The sequence below is a fragment of the Panonychus citri genome, unplaced genomic scaffold (genome assembly GCF_014898815.1).
Source record: "Panonychus citri isolate SS breed McGregor unplaced genomic scaffold, ASM1489881v1 Contig00092, whole genome shotgun sequence".
In the NCBI taxonomy this organism is placed as follows: domain Eukaryota; kingdom Metazoa; phylum Arthropoda; class Arachnida; order Trombidiformes; family Tetranychidae; genus Panonychus; species Panonychus citri.
Genome location: NW_026515497.1, coordinates 739,066 through 758,862, shown reverse-complemented (window position 1 = coordinate 758,862; position 19,797 = coordinate 739,066). Strand labels below are relative to the sequence as shown.

General features: G+C 29.1%; 4 protein-coding genes across 8 annotated transcripts; 3 read left to right on the top strand and 1 right to left on the bottom strand.

The window, feature by feature from the left end:
• Positions 1-500: 500 nt before the first annotated feature.
• LOC128387697 (RAC serine/threonine-protein kinase-like) lies at positions 501-7,833 on the top strand. 2 transcript variants are annotated; one of them, XM_053346948.1, is made up of 7 exons: positions 501-712; positions 939-1,404; positions 1,523-1,720; positions 2,760-2,951; positions 3,734-4,165; positions 4,685-4,879; positions 7,696-7,833. In XM_053346948.1, the coding sequence occupies exons 2-6, from the start codon at positions 955-957 to the stop codon at positions 4,868-4,870; spliced, it is 1,458 nt and encodes a 485-aa protein (XP_053202923.1). In that variant the 5' UTR covers positions 501-712; positions 939-954; the 3' UTR covers positions 4,871-4,879; positions 7,696-7,833. The 2 variants fall into 2 exon arrangements, with proteins under 2 accessions (XP_053202923.1, XP_053202922.1); XM_053346947.1 differs by lacking the exon at positions 7,696-7,833 and adding an exon at positions 6,715-6,903.
• Positions 7,560-8,665, bottom strand: LOC128387706 (uncharacterized). Its single transcript, XM_053346956.1, has 2 exons — positions 8,229-8,665; positions 7,560-8,104 (listed from the first exon to the last, which is right to left on the bottom strand). Exons 1-2 carry the CDS (start codon positions 8,502-8,504, stop codon positions 7,736-7,738), a joined length of 645 nt encoding a protein of 214 aa, XP_053202931.1. The 5' UTR covers positions 8,505-8,665; the 3' UTR covers positions 7,560-7,735.
• LOC128387696 (molybdenum cofactor biosynthesis protein 1-like) lies at positions 8,646-13,054 on the top strand. 4 transcript variants are annotated; one of them, XM_053346945.1, is made up of 6 exons: positions 8,646-8,668; positions 10,055-10,418; positions 10,680-11,158; positions 11,244-11,364; positions 11,496-11,543; positions 11,713-13,054. In XM_053346945.1, exons 2-6 carry the CDS (start codon positions 10,160-10,162, stop codon positions 12,321-12,323), a joined length of 1,518 nt encoding a protein of 505 aa, XP_053202920.1. In that variant the 5' UTR covers positions 8,646-8,668; positions 10,055-10,159; the 3' UTR covers positions 12,324-13,054. The 4 variants fall into 4 exon arrangements, with proteins under 4 accessions (XP_053202920.1, XP_053202919.1, XP_053202918.1 ...); XM_053346944.1 differs by lacking the exon at positions 8,646-8,668 and adding an exon at positions 9,488-9,583; XM_053346942.1 differs by lacking the exon at positions 8,646-8,668 and having other exon boundaries at positions 9,637-10,418.
• Positions 13,055-13,079: 25 nt separating this feature from the next.
• Positions 13,080-19,705, top strand: LOC128387694 (diuretic hormone receptor-like). The gene is made up of 12 exons (XM_053346941.1): positions 13,080-13,223; positions 15,898-16,244; positions 16,312-16,437; positions 16,519-16,625; positions 16,691-16,791; positions 17,102-17,216; positions 17,954-18,119; positions 18,191-18,272; positions 18,358-18,430; positions 18,518-18,603; positions 18,694-18,868; positions 18,987-19,705. The coding sequence occupies exons 2-12, from the start codon at positions 16,085-16,087 to the stop codon at positions 19,668-19,670; spliced, it is 1,875 nt and encodes a 624-aa protein (XP_053202916.1). The 5' UTR covers positions 13,080-13,223; positions 15,898-16,084; the 3' UTR covers positions 19,671-19,705.
• The last annotated feature ends 92 nt before the right edge of the window (positions 19,706-19,797 follow it).

Sequence of the window (19,797 nt, the reverse complement as noted above, 5' to 3'; positions counted from 1 at the left end):
ACAACCACAACAACAAATACCACTCCTATTGTAGGAAAATCATCTAAACTTCGGAGGATTTTACGTAAAAAAGATTCAACAATTAAAAACAAAAAATAGAGTAAACAAAGTGACTTTGAGTAAAATTGTTTCTTTTTTCACAATGTTCTCGGTCCCAACTTATATTTCCATCTCATGTCTCTCTCTCTATCTCTCCCACTCTCTCTCTCTCTTTTTCCTTCTCTACAACTCTCTCATATCTAAGAAAATATCTCATATGTTATGAAGAAATCATTCCTTCTGTATAATCATCCAATTATTGTTCTTTCTCTAAGGAAAAATGAATAAATATAAAGTAAAACATTTCAATTAACAAAACAGAAAACGAATCGATTCTCAATGTAATTTAAATTTCCCTCTTTACATTTTGTTCTTTTTAAATGATCGCAACTCCATCTATGAATTGTGTCAGGTGGTTTTTCATTTTCTCTTTTCTCTTTTCTATCTCTCTCATTCTGTCGATCAACTTGTTTTTATTTTCGTTTGGTATTATTGTATTTTTGGTTTTTCTCTCCTTCTCTCTCATAATTTACATGGAATATCAAAATTAAATGTAATTGTTATTCTGTTAAATTGATCATCTTTTTCTCTTTCAACAGTGTCTCGTGTCTCTTTCTCCCTACCTTGCTTACTTTTTTCTTCTTTATCTTATTATTCTATCTCTGACTTGTCTGTACGTATAAATTTCTCATCATCTCTCTCCCTTTTTCTCTCATATTCTTTTTCTCATTATTTCTCTCCCTCTCTTATTTCTTTTATTTCATTTCTTTTTCTCTCTCTCTCTCTCTCTTTTTTCTTTCTCTTTTCCATTTCTGTCTTCTTTCTTCAGCTCTACTAAAGTTAAAACACAAATAACATCATTTTTCTTCGTCAATTTTTTCTTCTTTTTTTTTAACTAGTGATCAAATTTTTACTATGTTAACAAACATTCCAGAGCCCAAGTTAATTAAGGAAGGATGGCTTTTAAAAAGAGGTGAACACATTAAAAATTGGAGGCCAAGGTATTTTATTCTATATGATAATGGTGATCTCAAAGGATTTAAACAAAAACCTGAAAGAGATTTTGGTGAACCTTTAAATCGTTTCACTGTTAGAGGATGTCAGGTGTTTAAAATTGAAAAATCAAAGCCTTATACCTTTCTGTTGAAAGGTCTCCATTGGTCAAGTGTTATTGAAAGGACTTTCTGTACTGACACTGATTCTGACAGAAATGAATGGTGCCAAGCCATTGAACATGTTGCCTCCGTTATGTCGGCTAATGATGATCAGGATATGTACATAGATATGGATCTCAAGGAAGATGAAGATATGAGCAGTAGACTCAACATAACCCGTAACAGTTCATCATCAAGGGACAGAAAAATTGTAATTTATACATTTTCTTTTTCTATTCCTTTGTTCTTACCTGTAAATATTAATCCAATTCTTTTTTCTCTCTCTCTCCCTTTAACCTCTAAAAACACACTTACACTCACATACACAGAGTATCGAAGATTTTGAGTTCATCAAAGTTCTGGGCAAAGGAACTTTTGGCAAAGTAATATTGTGCCAAGAGAAAGCAAGTCGAATGCTTTACGCAATGAAAGTGCTAAAGAAAGAAGTGATCATCGCTAAAGACGAAGTAACCCACACATTAACCGAAAACCGAGTCCTAAAGAATACTAAACATCCTTTTTTAATTGTAAGTTTGACCACCGCCCTTCATTGATTCTCTTTCCCTTTCACTCTCCCTTTCTCTTTTACCACACTCTTCTTTTTTTCTTTCATCATCATCATCATCATCCTCCCTCTCTCCATCTTTGCCTTTCTCTCTCTCTCTCTCTCTCCTCTTTTGGCTATCATCTCTTTTAACAACGAGTTCGATGTCCCTAATCAAGATTGCACTTTTTTTTACCAAAGGCTATGAAAAGAAAAAAAAATACACACTCTTGCCCATTATGATAATCATATTTACATTTAATTTATTTTTCCTCCTTGCTTTTTATATGTGTATCCATCATTATCTACTAATTTTCATTATCATCTCTCTCTCTCCTTTCCTATCATCATCTTTTTCCTTTCGTTATCTTGGAATTATTTTTCTCTCACTCACTCTCTCTCTCTCTCTCTTTAGTTTCTTACAACTAGTGATTTTTTCCCTTGTTTGTATTACCACAATAACAATTTCTTTCTAATCATGAAACATACACCTTTTTTCTCAAGAAAAAAAAATAGAAATCACAATTTTATACTTTATTGAAACATTATTACAATTAATTATCTTTATTATATTTATATATTGTTGCTCATTCAATTAATTCTATTTATCACGATTTAATCATTATCTTTCCTCTTTTCTACCTTTCCTTTTATTTCTTAAATATACATTTGCTATTATATCTACTTATCCATCTACTATAACTATCTTTTGATTGATTGGTTGATTGATTACTGTTATTGAAAAATAGCAAAACAACAACAACATAATAATAATAATAATAATAATAATAGAAAATAGAAACTAAATTGTTTACTTGCTATTATTATTATTATTATTCGGCTATAACTTTAATTGTGTCAACAAATAATCTGAAAACAATAACAAAAATCTACCAACCAAAATGATACAATTTATCACAATAACAACAACTACTGTTACTCTTGTCCTTAAAATCTAATCTCTTAATTTGTTTTTCTCCTTTTTCTCTCTCCTCATCTTTTTATCTTTTTCTCTCCCACAGACACTAAAATATTCATTTCAAACAGATCTACGTCTATGTTTCGTAATAGAATATGTTAATGGGGGTGAATTGTTTTTCCATCTGTCAAAGGAGAGGATATTTACCGAAGATAGAACAAGATTTTATTCCAGTGAGATACTTTTAGCTCTCGATTATCTTCATTCACAAGGAATAATATACAGAGACTTAAAGGTAAAATTATTTTCTTCTTTGTGTTCAAATTCATTCAATGATTGATTTTCATTCTTTTATCATTTCTCTTTTTATTCCTCGTTATTTTCATCTTCGTCACTCCATCATCGCTATCATCATCATCATCATCATCATCGTCTCTCTCTCTCTCTCTCTCTCTCTCTCTACTTTCCCTCCTATTTTATCTTCATCATCACCATAACTTTGTATCTACATTTTAACACATTGTTTCTGTTTACAACTTTTTTCTTGTTTACCCATACTTATTATTTCCAATTTTATGTCTCCCTTTTTCTCCCTCTGTTTTTATTTTTTTCCTTGCCAATGTCAACTGTGCCAATCATCGTCATTTATTATTATGTTTATTATTATCATCATCGTCACCATCATCTCATCATCATTATCATTCCCCGTCAATGTGCATAAACTTGCCAATACTTATTATTTTCAATGAACCTCTCACATGAATTCTTGATAATAATAACATAATACTCTTTGCTTTTCTCACTCATCATCTTTTTTTCTTCTTTTCCTTTTCTTCTTCTTCCCCTTGTTTTTGCTTTTGCTTATTTGCCTTCTTGTTATTATATCTTCATATCCTTCATTTTCATCCCTCTTTTTTACTATCATCATCATTGACTGAACACAATTCAATCTATTGATTCATATAAATATTAATCTTTTGTTAATCTTCTTACTCTCTCTGTCTCTCTCTCCCTCTTCTTCCTTCTCTCTCTTCCTTCACTCATTTGTTTACTTGATTCATTCTTTTTTTTCATTAGTTGGAAAACTTACTTCTAGATAAAGATGGTCATATTAAGATTGCCGATTTTGGCCTTTGTAAGGAAGACATTAATTGGGGTACAACAACTAAAACCTTTTGTGGGACACCCGAGTATTTGGCTCCAGAGGTATTGGAAGACTCTGATTATGGTCGAGCTGTTGATTGGTGGGGATTGGGTGTTGTTACGTATGAAATGATGTGTGGCCGTTTACCTTTCTATGATCGTGATCATGATGTTCTATTTGAACTTATTTTAATCGAAGAGGTCAAATTCCCAAGGAATCTTTCAGTTGAAGCTAAAAGTCTTCTGTCTGGTTTACTCAATAAAGATCCGAAACAACGTCTCGGCGGTGGACCTGATGATGCTAAAGAGATCATGGTTCATCCATTTTTCGCCGGTGTCAATTGGCAAGATGTCCTCGAGAAGAAGGTAAATACAAAAAAAAGAAGAAAAAATCACCAAATTTAAAGAATAATTCGATTAAACATATGTTTCCAATCTAATTATTCGATAATTAGTTTTAAGTGTTTATTCTAGTTAATTGAGCAATAATATTAATTTTCTACAACCTTTTAAAAATGATTAATAGTTATATCAACTAACACACACGATTGCTTGATATACTTTCAGTATTATTTACTGTTATTGAAATGTGAATAATTAGAATCATATTATAAAAGTGAGACAGGGAAATGAGAGAGAGAGAGAGAGTAACACTAAGTAACAAATCAAAACTAATTATTAACACAATCAGTAAATTGCTTTTTACATATGTAACTTGATAATAATCGTCTCCAATTGTTTTATTATTGTGTTACTGGTGATGATGTTTATATGTTTATATGTCTCAATTATTTTTATTATTATTAATACATGATATTAATCAATCTTATTGAAACATTTTGATTAACTTTTTCTTTTTCTTCTTCTATTTCTTCCTATTTGAAGGTTTCTCCGCCATTTAAACCCGCCGTTACATCCGATACGGACACTAGATATTTTGACTCTGAATTTACCGGTGAATCAGTTAAATTAACACCACCTAGAGATCCAACTAATTTGAATTCCATATCGGAAGAGGATGAATTGCCTTATTTCCAACAATTCTCCTATCATGGCAGCACAGGAGCTTGATTGACCAAGGTTGGGCTTAATAACTAATTCTTTTGAAGAAAAAAAAACAAAACAAAACACAAAAACAATTAACTAATTGCATATAAAAATATATACAAAACCAACTCAGAAGTAAAACAAAAGCAACAACCTCAACAATTTAACAACAGCAACAAGAAAAAGTGAAGCAGAGAAACAAATGAAAAATCATCAATCAACAATCAACAAGAAATCAACAGAGTCCTTTTAATTTGGTCAGGCTGGTTAACTGTAATCTAGATTGTAATTATTTGTTTTTCTTTTCTCGTGGTGATCAACATACACAATCATTCAATGTTCAAGGTTTTTGATTAATCCGTTAACTAGTTACAAAAACAATAACATACACGCACTCACACACACACACACACTAGTTAACTACAAACCCGAATCCAATTAATCTTAACTAATGTAATTTTATCAAAAGGATGGCGCCTATTGAAAAAGACTCACAACTAATTACAATCTAATCAAATTCAGGACTGTAACAACTTCTCCCTTTTTCCATCAATCACACTGTTAATTAATTATCACGTGATTTATAAATAATTAACATCTAAATCAATTCATATACACACACACATCCAACCATATAAATATAAATACACACACACTCACAAATACATTCATACAAAGACCACACTCACCTAAACACCTACAGAAGCAGCAATTATTACAACTACATAATCATCATAATCAAGCATCACCATCATCATTATTTTCAACAACAATATCAGCAAGTTTAATAATAACAACAACAATTAACACCATAAAGTTTGATTTATGTTTGAGATTGGTTACTGCTTATCCACTAGTTGAATTGTCCTTCAATTAACCAAACCAATTTTAAAAATCAACAATATCTTCAAGAACCTCAACAATTTAACAACAAGAACCAACAATCAACAACAACAGCAATAGATTGAGTCAATATTTATATCTCCTAATCTTAATTTAGGAAAAAATTAACCGATCACACAAAAATCACACACTAATTGTTATAAAGTAAGCTCATCTAATTGCTTAACTTTTGTTTTTTACTTTAATTTAATCTTGTTAATTTAATTGTGTTTGTGTTTCTTTCTTCATTAGTTATGTGTGTGTGTGTGTGTTAAAATCTGATTACTATTTATTATTATAATTAATTATCATCGTTATTTTGATGAGATTCACATTGCATGTGGATTAATTGTTGAAACATGCGTTCAATTAATGATTATTATCATAATCAAATGTAACATCACCATATTAATCAATCGAGAAATCAATTGATGTGTTGATCAAAATCTGAAATTTGAACCTTTATCCGGTTTTTATGATTTTACCTTATTAATTAATCACTACAATTATGATTTAACCATTAATTGTGTCAATGAAATCAAGACGATATAAATTGTGTGTGATTAGCTTAATGATAATGATGATATTAATTATAAATAATAAACAGAGAGAGAGAGAGAGAGAGATAAAACTGTTGATTAAGTTAATTGTATGTATCTATCTCACAATTTAAGCTTAGGTAAGAGATTAATATTTATCAATTACAAGAGTGAGAATAAATTGTAATCAGTAATTAATTAATTAACGATGAGGAAGAAGATTAATCTATTTTCTTCAATCATAATATCATCATTTCGCAAAATTGACCAACAATTTAACTAATTGCAAATCTTTTTCTCTATCTTTCTTTTTTTTCTATGTTTATAATTAAATTAATTTGATTGTTCTCAGGTAAGGTTTATGTTTTCGTTTGTTTCTCTATAATTTGATATAATTTTATCTTCTAACAATTAGTTAATTGTTACTTTATTTCTTCTCATCTCCAGCAATCAAATGAAGCTTTTTTTACAAGTCGATAAAATGGCAAATCAAATTGTTACCAATTGCAATTAACTTTTAATTTTAACTTTCTTTTTATTATTATAATTATTATTACTTTAATTATCTAATTTTGTTTGATAATGATGATACAATGTTACAATTTAATTAATAATAAACTCCCTCTATCTCCTTAACTTAAATCAATTGTCCACCATTGAAACAATTATGCTAACAATTAAAAATTACGAGATTAAATTATTTATATAAAAAACTGTGATGATTAAGTAGGAAAATTAATCCAATGGGTTTAGTAATTAATTTCTATCATCAACAATTAACTCATTTTCTCAATGGTAAAGTGTTTTAATTGTGTTTTTCCCCTTAATTTGATTAAATGTTACAGTAAATCAATTGTAATCTTTTCTTGATTGTTGAACAATTAACTAATATGCTTGATTGTTGACTGAGAAAATGTTACCAAGTGTTATCATTAATTGCTATATGGACAATGATGATGATTTGATAACAATTAAAAAGTTAATCATAAATAACAATTGGTCCAAAAAAAAGAGTAACATTTAATTGCGTAATTTAATTACCATTTAATTATATAATTAATTAGTCTTTCAAATGGTTGATTATGTTATTTAAATAAAAAAAAGTTAAAAAATTAAATGTTTCTCATTAATTGAATTGATTTTTGTTGATTGTTGTTCAATGATTGATCTTAAAATCAAGTACACAATTAACTTAATCATTAACGATGAATCGTAATGAAAATCGTCATTACAATTATGATTGTCATGTGATTTCACAATTAAATTGTTAATTGATTGTGATAACTGAACAATTTGGTTTCATTGACAATTTCGTCATGTTTTATTATTATTTTTATCAAAATTACTAAATAATTAGTAAATTGTAACAATTGATTATCATGTAAAATTTGAATGCTGATTATTATTATTTGAATCTTTGTCTATTAGATATGAGTATCAATTGGTCAGTTCGGAAATAGTGGTCAAGTCAAAGTTGAGGTAAATCGATAACTAGTCCATTCAATTTAGCGGCGATCGTTAAGTTCAAAATTTTGGCGATAATTTTTTCAAGCACATCGGCAGTTATTGTGGCCATTTTTTCAACGATCGGGTTAAACGGACCTAAACCTTGAACAACGGTCTCAACTCCAGTATAAGAGTCAATATGAATCGCGGTGGGTTTAAGTGTACCCTTAACAGGATCATATTCACACCGAAGGGTTAAATCAATTTGTTTAATTGTGGTGGTTGCAGTCACTCTGATTTTCCCTTGCATCGGTAAATTAACAACGAAACTTGAATTGGCATGGACATTGGTCAAGGTGAACGATGTATTAACATAAATGATTCCTGAATCCTAAGAGAGAGAGAGAGAGAGAGAGAAGGAGAAGGAAACACAAATTAACAATTAACAACTCGGAACCGAATTAAATTAAACTATAGAAAAGAAAGACAATTAAATTGGAACAGCTAATACAAACCTCATCTCCCCTGATGAATGAATCTCCTCGTCTTGAGATATTTTCAATGTCCAGCAAGTGAATATCCTTAATGGTCAATAGTCCGAAAGGTCCAAATTTATGTTCACCGGGAATCGGAATTACTCCTTGTTGGTGAATCTTTTCAACGGCAGTTGACAGAATTGAATCAACGAAAGCATTTGGATCTTGTTCATCATCTTCAGGGAGATGTTCAGATCTACATGGTGATGAGAAAACACCCAAAAGTAAAGCACATAAATAGATTGTCTTTATCATTGTTATTCCAATGTTTGTAATCGTAATTTACTAATTAACTGTAATTGGCGAAAAGGAAAAGTAAACAGCAATTAAACAATTACGGACAAGAAAAGTTTCCTTTTTAATTTTCTAATCCAAATTAACTGATTGGTAAAAGTTAACTGATCATAATTGTTAACCAGGTAATCGATTTGTTTTTATATGTTCATTTTGTATTTGATTGCTATTGTTTTAATTATGTATTAATAGCAAATGATGAGATTAATTTAGTTGATTAGTTTTAGTTAATCTCTTTTTTTATTTTAATTGTGCAAATAATACAAAGGTTGATTGTTAGGTTTGTCGATATGATTACGATTTTAATTGATGTTTTTGGTTAATTAAAAGGTAGCGATTATTGTTACCTTGGAAATTTAATTGTTCTGATTAATATTGTCGATTTCAAGATTATAATTGTAAATTTTTTTTTACTAATTAACTGATAATTGTCTAATAATTTTCAGGATCAATTAGTCATCATTTTTTGTTATCAACATGTTAGAAATTGGTTGATTACAATTAACTTTTTGTTTGAATGTAAAAACAACAACAATCAACTGATTTAAGGGATTTTATCATTCTCATTGTTTTCCAATGATTAGGAGATTAATTGTAATTAGGATAATTAATTTTTCGTATCTTTTTTTTATCATTACAATCAGTGAGTCATTCTCATCATGATTAGATTGTTTCAGTTTCAATACTAATTAACTTATCGTTGTATAATATACATCATGAGGTTATTGTTTTTCCTCAGATAATTCAATAGAAAAATTAATCACAATCTTTGAACAATAATCACCTAAGATAATTAAATGAAATCAGAAAAGGGTTAATTATAACAATCGATGTTAATAAGAAATCGTCAACAATTAAAAAAACGAAAAAAATTAACTTTTAGTAAGATAATGGAAAAAGAGATGGCAGCACATTTGCATTTTTCTAAATTGTAAACAACTGAATTAAAAACATTCTTGTGTCTGAATTAATTGCGATTAAATTGTTGTCATAATTAAAGACAATTGTTAATTGTCAAGAGTATCAATGTTTCTATCAAGGTAAAGTATCAGATCCTCGAAAGATTCACTTATGGATAAATTTTCGTTTCTCAATCGAAAACAATTTACTAATTGTATCAAATTGACTAATCATCTAGATGATCAATAAACTGAATTAATTAGTGTTTATAACTGTAAATTCCTACACACTGAATGTGTATGAAGGGAAAACGTGTGTTTCTATTGCTTATTGTTAAACTTTTCCTAATCAAATTGAAGATTATCAATTATCTACAATTGTAATACTTGTGATTGGAGAGACAATTACAATTAATGACAATCAACAGGTTCACAATGAGAGAAATGGAATCAATGATCAACTGTATCTAATTTCCCTCTCTCACCAACAATTAAACCTCTTCACTTACTGTTTACTTTTCAATTGCAATTCCCTTAATAACAATAATGTGGTTTTCCAATTGTAGACAATTAATACTAATTAATTTCTACTCTAATTTAAAACGTTCACAGGTAAAATATTGGTCATCTTTACCTCTCAAGGATTCGTTTGGACGTAAACATGATTACCTGAGGATCAGTTTAACGGAAAAGTGTAACCTTAGGTGTCTCTATTGTATGCCCGAAGATGGAGTTGACCTTTCACCGAAATCATCTCTCCTCCAACGAGATGAGATTAACCGATTAGCGAGACTATTTGTTAATTCCTTGGGTGTTAAGAAAATTAAACTAACCGGTGGAGAGCCACTGGTTAGATCGGATTGTCTTTCAATCGTTAACGATTTAGCAGAATTAAAATCCATCGGATTATCAACAATCGGCATAACCACAAATGGCCTGGTTTTGGGCCGTTCAATTAAAAAGCTTGTTGATTCAGGTAATTCCTCTTTCCATCTACTTAATTGTTGTTTCTGTTGTTACTATTTACTAATTCTGGTTGTTGACTGATTATCCACCTTAGATTAATGTCTATCTTTAATTTTCTGTTCCGCTTCCTGATGAATCCTTTTCTTTTACCAATCAATTTCCTCAAATTGATCATCTAATTGTTTTCTTTAAATTACCTTTGATTAGATAAAATCTAATTTCTTAATGATTAAAACTTAGTAATTATATTGTTTTCTAATTGTTTCCATAGGTTTAGATTCTGTCAATATATCACTTGACACTTTGCGACCTGAGAAATTTGAATTGATCACTCGTAGGAAAGGTTTTAATTTGGTAATTAAATCAATTGAACAATGTTTATCCGCTGGTTTACCTAAAATCGTTAAAATTAATTGTGTTATCATGAGAGGTTTAAATGATGATGAGATAATATCGTTTGTTGAATTAACCCAAGATCAACAATTAGAGGTTCGTTTTATTGAGTATATGCCATTTGATGGTAATAAATGGTCTCAAGGTAAAATGTTACCTGCCCATGAGATAATGAAAACAATTAAAGGTAAATACGGTGATGAGATTAATCCAATTGCTAAAGATAATCCCTCTGATACGGCGACACTATTTACGATTAACGGTTTCAAAGGCCGATTCGGTTTCATTGGGTCGATGACACAAAACTTTTGCTCGACATGTAATCGACTTCGTATCGCTGCTGATGGTAATTTAAAGGTGAGAGATTAACAATTAGTAAATTACTACATTTTACACGAACCATGTTGTTCACTAATCACTGTTTAATCTAATTGTTAATTAGGTTTGTCTCTTTGGAGCTGAAGAGGTGTCATTAAGAGACCCACTAAGATCTGGTTGGAGTGATGATCAGATAATCAATCTAATTGAATCAACATTATCTCGTAAACGTGAACGACATGCAGGTAAATTGTTGTTAAATTAACCAAATTAATCAAAGTACACAAATATCTAATAATAGATTTTAATTGTCAACAGTTTCTATTACTTGAAATCAGCTAATTGTGTTGTTTTTGTTTTCTCGTACGTTCTTTAGGAGCAATTAATATATCTAAATCTCCTAATCGACCGATGATATTAATTGGTGGGTGATCAAGACAATTAAAACAATAGAGAGATATAAAAGTCAATTGTTTTTTGATTGTTTGAGTTTTAATTTAATTCATTTTCTAAATCACAAAGTGATTAACAATACAAGAGAAAAATCAATCGGCTAATATTTTGTATTCTAATCACTTCGTATTGTTAATTAGCCAATCGGATGTTTTCATCTTTTTCATTGTCATCAACATCATCATCGACAATTAACCAGACTCATAATGATGGAAAGGAACCAATTGATCAACAATCAAGTGATGATAATCAATTGTCTCATATTAATCAACATGGTTCAGCTGAGATGGTTGATATTTCTGGTAAACATGAGACTCGGCGAGTGGCTCAAGCCATGGGTACAATTTACATCGGGCCAAAAGTAATCAAGTTAATTGTTAACAATCAACTGACCAAAGGAGATGTCCTTTCAACTGCACGAATAGCTGGTATATTAGCTGCTAAATCAACAGCTAATTTAATTCCTTTATGTCATCTAATACAATTAACCAAGGTGACAATTGACTTTGAAATAATAGACAATGAGATGATCCAAATTGATTGTATCGTTTCAACAATTAGCCGAACCGGAGTTGAGATGGAAGCCTTAACCGGAGTATCAATTGCAGCTCTAACAATTTACGACATGTGTAAATCAGCCAACAAATCAATGGTAATTAAAGAAATCAAATTAATCAAGAAAACCGGAGGTAAATCAGATTATCAAATACCAACAACAACAACAACAACAACTCCAACAATCAACAAGTGATCAACAAAATACAAGCCGAATAACCAACATCATTAAATTAATTTGATCTAATTGTGTTTAAGATATAACTTGATAGCCCAAATAATAATTCACCTGGAGAGAGAGAGAGAGAGAGAGAGAGATGAGGATGATAAGAAAAGATTATGATGATTAAAAGTCTTAAATTAATGGTGCCAATGATTAAAATTGATTGCGAGCAATTTGAAAGATTTGCTCAACTTTAAGGAATCAAACTCAACGCAATTGGAATGACGGAAAAAAAGTTACATTAATCAACTGAATTGTTGTTATTTTCTGGTGATAATTAAGTTAATTAAGTTGGTTTAGCAGGTAAAGAAAATGGAAGAAGATAAATTAATATCAATCTTAAGAAAATATCGTTAATTGTGATCGGCGATTGCGCTACAATCAACTAATCTTTATGTTCTCACTTTCTTTTCTCTCTGTCTATCTCTCACTCTCTCAATTTCTCACTCACTCATTGACTCTCTCATTCTCTCTCTCCCTCTCTCTCTCTCATCTTCCATCACCTTCCATCATCATCATTATATCATCATAATCATAATCATCAGCAACTTACCTTTGAATTTTCATTCTAACTGTGAATAGTATTTTTGTCATTCATTCAACTGATTTGTAAATTCACAATTAAGATCTAATAATTGATAACAATCATCAACAGTTAATTAAATTTGGTAACTAATCTGATTACTAATTGGAATCTCTGTTAATTTATTTTCTTGTGATTTTCTTATTGAAAACAAATTTGGAAAACTTTTCTATCAATTGATTAATCACCAAGTGTAACAATTAATATCACTGATTATTTTGATTGTGTCTTCCTTTTGAAATTTCCCAATTGTGATTTAATTTAATCAACAATTTAAAATCCTCGAAAAGGTAAGATTTTTTTGCCAAATTAATCAAATCTAATTAACTATTGCATTTTGTTTACCTTGATTGTGTTAATCTGATTGTCAAATTTAGATTGAATCAGCTTGTTAATTGTTGTGTTAATCTGCATAATTAACTTAATCATGGTTGATAAATCAACGTTGTATCAAAATAAACTATTGAACAATTAAGGATTTCATTGGATCTGTTTAGCCAATTTAAATTGTTAAGGATAATTGTTAAGATGATCAAAACTTCATATATAAAAATTTTGACAATTTAGTTAATCCAGTTGAACGACAAAGAACTGGATTAGCTAATTAACCAACGGAATTACCAGGAATATATAATTAACATGTTAATTGTGATTTAGATAGAAACTAATTGTTATAAATAGTAATTGATTGTTACGATTAATCAATTAATACCTTGGACTTACCCTAAGTATTAAGCGGGTGTTAATATGGTTAATTGTAAATCTAATGACTTGTTAATTTAAATCTTGTTAGATAATGATGATGGTTTGAAATGCAATTAAATCCCAAAATAAATCGTACAATTAACTAAATCAGTGAAACAGGAAAAAACTAATAAATCATTTTCTGTTTTAATCACAGAGACACTTAATCACTAAAAGACAACACTTACAATTAAAATCAATTGATTAGGTTATTGACCGACAATCAGATCGCCCTCTCATCTTAATCATTAAATTAATCAACTAAGAAACACTTTTAATCAATAATAAACAAACAATAATAACAACAACAACAACAATTAATAATGATCAACAATTAAAACCAATATCTTAACCTGAATCTTAAATCAATTGGATCGTAACAAATTGTAACAATTAATAATACAAAAGGTAAAAACCTTGATCAGTAGCAAAGTTAAATTGTCAATGATTAACCTTTAGTTAATTTTCAATGCAATTTACTAATCTAATTGTTAATCAATCCTTAGCAATGATTAACTGATTATACAAAACTTTCATATTTCCTTGTTTACATTTTAAGACCTTGAAAACTAAATTGTAACTATTTATAAATTGTAAATCAATTAATTACAAAGGTTTCCCATTGATTATTTCAACTTAAAATTGAAAGAAAAGTTAATCAACAATTTAGTTTATGATTAACATGATGATGGCCCACTCAATTAACTGATTGCCTGATTGAAATGACAATTTAATTTTCGCATTTCTTAATTGTAAGTTTACAAATTGCGATGAAACTAAATGATTACAAATTGTTAGGATTAAGTTAATTGTTGACACATCAGATTGGCTATTGGATTAACTTGTGTGTGATTAGTTAAATTAGCGATTGATTTAGTTGTCAGGTTGAATATTTGATTAATCATTTTAATTGATAATTTCTAATGGTAATTAGCTTATCAAAACTGTTATTAGTTACTTTCAAGTGATGATTAATTAATCTGATTAATTATTCCCAGGTACTTATTGGCTTGATGTCAATCAGATGAAATTATTTGATTGTTACCTTTTCAGTGATCACAATTAACGATGTAATTACCAGGCTCTGGAAATTGATCTTCTATCAACAATTAAAATCAAATTGAAGGTTGTCATCACAATCCACTTACACCACCAGTAACAATTAACTTTTCAATAAGTTAATTAATCAATAAAATTTATGATTTAAGTTAATTTTTTTAATTTTTAAGTTATATTATTGATTGCCAGTGGTTGATTGTTAATTAATTTGTTTACGTTTCAAACAAATAACAGTTTACTTAACCTTGGTTATTATAACTGATCGACTTAATTAAATCAATAAATTGTTACTTAATTTGTTACAACTCTAATTAATTATATGATCAACTCTGAAAATATCTAAACAATTAAGCGTAACAATTTAAATTGTAACATTTAAGCTTCTTAGTAAAGGTTACGAATTGATTTCAAATCTAATAAAGTAATTAAATTAACTCAATTAACAGACTAATGATTCAATTGATTTAGTTAAAGAGAGAGAGATTATCTTAACAATTAAATTTAATCATCAACAATTAAATGACCAACAACTTAAATGAACATTGTTAACTTAATGATTTAAGTTCAATCAACTTAAATTGTTAACTAATACAATTAACCTTTTATTTTACAAATCAAATGAAATTTATATTAACATTATGAACAATTAAATCCTTAGTTAATTGTTAATTACGAATGATTAGAATGTAAAAAAAAACAATAACAACAATTAGCTAATAGTAAACAAAAAAGTTTTATCATTTGATTTGCTTGTTAATCCAAATTAAATCCCAACTGATTAACTGAATCAAATATATTAATCCAATTGCCTTAAATCACAAGGCAAAGTTAATCTGAGAGGATTTTCATTTTTAATTGTATTTATTTATATCAACAATAAATAAACAATTGTAATCACAATTAAATTAAATGAGCAAATAAAAAGTAAAACAATTAACCAGAAAACCGGAATAAAAAAATCAATCCAATTTAAATCCAATTACAAAGACAACAACAACAATCAATTTAACTGTCCGGGTGATTAGAATCACTAACAACACAATCAAGGTTATCCAATGATTAAATAGATTTACCAGCAAATCAAACAAGACAATTTAACAAATTAAACTTACAATTAATAATTAATAATTAACTGTTTACCTTTTCCATAATCATTACCAGGAGAAAGACAATTAAATCAATCAATCAATCAAGTGCCAAAAGGAAACAAAAATGATCATTGAGTTAATTGTTAACAATGAGACTCTTATGATCAGCTGAGATTCTGAAATTAATAAAAAAGCAAAATTAATTAAATCAAAATAAATCAATTGTAACAATTAAATTTAAATGATTAGTGGGAAAAGTAATGATAATATTTAATTTAACTGAAGAGGCTTCAAGTGAGGATGGACTTGATGATTTTAATTATGGAGTTGATCACAATCATGATGAGGAGGCAAATGATTATCTATTTAATAACAATTTAACCGAAGCAATTATCTGTGAGAATAGTTCACAACCAATTGGTAAGTTAATTGTTGTATCAGAGAGAGAGAGAGAGAGAAACAATTAAATCAAATGTCAACTTTTCAGATTCCGATTTGAAATATTGTTCAGCAACTTGGGATAGGATTTCATGTTGGCCGACAACTTTAGTTAATCAATTAGCAATTATCCCTTGTTTTAAGGAGTTAAATGGTATTACATATGATTCATCTCGTAAGTTTAATCATATTCACAATTAAAGATAATTGTTCAATTAGTTAATTGTATTTGTCTGTTGTTCTGTTGTCAATTTAGAAAATGCTTCTAAACTTTGCCTTGCCAATGGGACTTGGGCAGAGAAATCAGATTATTCATTATGTGAGCCAATTACACCGGAAGAATTGATTCCTGCAAGTTATTCTGTAAGTAATATTGGACAATTAACTAATTACTGTTGACTAATTAAATTTATTTCCTAATTATCAAGGATATTTGGAATGCTAAAGATGCTTCAACTGTTTACTATTTTGGTTATGGACTTTCAGTCCTCGCACTGACCACAGCTCTCTTCATATTTTTATACTTCAAGTGAGTTTTAATTGTTAATAATATTCAAATTGTCCTCAATTATGATATTATCCAATTAATTAGAACACAATTATGTCAATATAACATTGATTATAAGACTAAATCTGTCTTATTTAGGTCTAATCAGTTACTTAATCAGAATTTACCTTCGTGACAATATATCAAAATTATTTGGACATTGTTGTTGTTTTGGTGTTCCCATTAATTTGATTAACATTCAGCTACAATTAGAGCTCAATTAATCAATGGAAAAGTTGATTAATCGTATATAATTAACTGTTGTTTTCTAAATTGTTGTTTTAATTACCAGAGACTTGCGGTGTGCTCGTAATACAATTCATACCAATCTAATGGTGACCTATGAACTTTTTGCCTTAACCTGGATAATAACTGCGACCCTTCAATCATATCAACCAACAAATGAGGTATTGTAAACAATTAAGAGTTAATTAATCCTCGAGATTAACAATTATTAGTATTTAATTTGATTCTTATCTTTCTTATATTAGGTAAAGTGTTACAATTGGAATCTCAATTGATCCCTATGGATGAAGATGATAAAAGTAAACATTGAGATTGACAATTTTATGTACATAAAGTAAAGATGATAAAATGATGAAAGATGAAGATGAAGATGAGAAACAATGTCATCAAAGGATAATAATAATGATGATGATACATAGATGATGAAGAAAAAAAATTGAACGGAAATCGTTAAGAAATAAGGTCACAATATTGAAGACGGAAATAGTTTATCCTTGACCAGAGGAGATGATTAATTAATCGGTTGTATTAACTTAAATGTCCAGTCAATGATTAAGTTTCAGATTATTATGATGATTATATTAATACAATTTAAATGCGTGTCAATAGATTAGAGATGTAATTTGAAAACGTGATTTAATCATCATGATTAACATTCTTAATGGTCAAGTTTCCGTTTAGTCCACTTAAAGACATTTACTTACAATTGACCATTTAAATAATTGGATTGATCATCAATTCAACTCTCATTCTCATCCATGTCCATCAATTAAACAATATAATATTCATTAGGATAAATTAGTCTATTTCTGTTTGATTTTGATTGTTTTTAAATTGGAAATTCATTTTCTCTTGATTGTTCTGTCCACTTCTTTAATTGTTGTCTAATTGTTCACAGATTGCATCATCGATTCTGTGTTTTCTTTATATATTGTTACCTTATTTTACTGGAACTCAGTTTTTTTGGATGTTCATTGAAGGATTGTATCTTTATATACTCGTGGTGAAAACATTTTCATCAGTTGAAGCAATTAAGATGCACTTTTATGCTTCAATTGGATGGGGTAAGTTGCTAATTGTCCAGTAATTAGCTTAATTTAGTTTAAAATTTGACATTTTCAACCCTCTCTTTAAGGATTACCTGCAATCGTCGTAATGTTTTGGGCTCCATTTAAATATTTTTCTAACAAATCAGGGGAAAATTACGCTGAATCTGGGTTAGTATTATCTCAATTCTTTAATCAATCAACTAATTGTCGGATTTAATAATAATTTGGTTTGGTAATTTACTTTAAATTTCAGGTCTAATTGTCCTTGGCAAGCTGAGGATTCAATTGATAGTATTTTCATATGTCCAATAATATTTGTCCTCATGGTAAGTCAATGAATCTCATTTGAAGATTGGAAAAATTGAAAACAATCAAGTTAATTGTTGGTAAAATTTTAATTCTTACAAATGTAGTTAAATATTTACTTTCTTTGTAAAATAATGTGGGTTTTGATAACGAAACTGAGAGCGGCAACATCACCGGAGTCTCGTCAATATCGGTAAGTATTAAAAAGACCAAATGATTTCGCGAAAATTTTCTCAATCAATTCGCTAATTGTTATGATTAACTAATTTAAATTCTATAACAGAAAAGCAGCCAAAGCTCTATTAGTATTAACTCCACTCTTGGGAGTGACTTATATCCTTTTCCTGGTAACTCCTGGTTCGGGTCCAGCTAAGACGGTGTTCACTTATTTCCAGGCCACTTTATACTCAACACAAGGTTTTACCGTTTCCGTTTTTTTCTGTTTCCTTAATGGTGAGGTAATTAAACTAAAATGAGAAAAAGAAAAAGTTTCCAATTCTAATCAATCAATCAATTGGAATCTGCAAATTTCTCTTGACAAAATGATTCTTATATTATTCAAAACTTTTGTTCCAGGTTCGAAATACAGTTCGTCATCATCTCGAAAGGTGGAAAACAATTCGAAGTCTTCACAAAAGTAACGATTCCATTAATGGACGTAAAATGATCGCGTTTTGTTCATCGATCAATTCGGAAAGGTCATCTTTCTTCAAACTACCCGCTGACCACAAAGATTCAACTACAAGCAATAGTTTATTAAACTCTTCCGGGATCATGACCGTCTTGGGTCAACCAATTAAACCGATAACCAATCAATCAACCAATGAAGATCAAATTATTAACAATAAATCAACAGTATCATCGCCCCAACCCCAACCCACATCAACACCACCACCACCTCATAAGCCTTTAACAATATCTCCACCATCAAGTCCAACACCATCATCGCCACCACCCTGTACATTGAAATCATCACTAGATGATGAAGATAACGGTAATCATTGTGTCACCAGTAAATTAATCAACTCTAATGGACACAATGATTACAACCACTATTGCCAATTTAATAATTACACAAATCACAACCACAATTATCATTACAATTATAATAATAATCATGATCACAATCACCTTAATCATTATCATTATCATCAAAATCTAAATCATGTTAACAATCATAATAATCACCATTCTCATAATTATTGTTTTCATACTCAACACCAACAATTAACTGAAACAATTAATGAAGAAATCATTTGAGAAACTAAATTAAATTTTAAAAATTTTCACAACAATTAACTTAATCATCTATTTTTCTGTCCACCCAACGTGTTAATCTGATTAATAACATTACAATTAACAAAATTTACTTTCTCTCTCTCTCTCT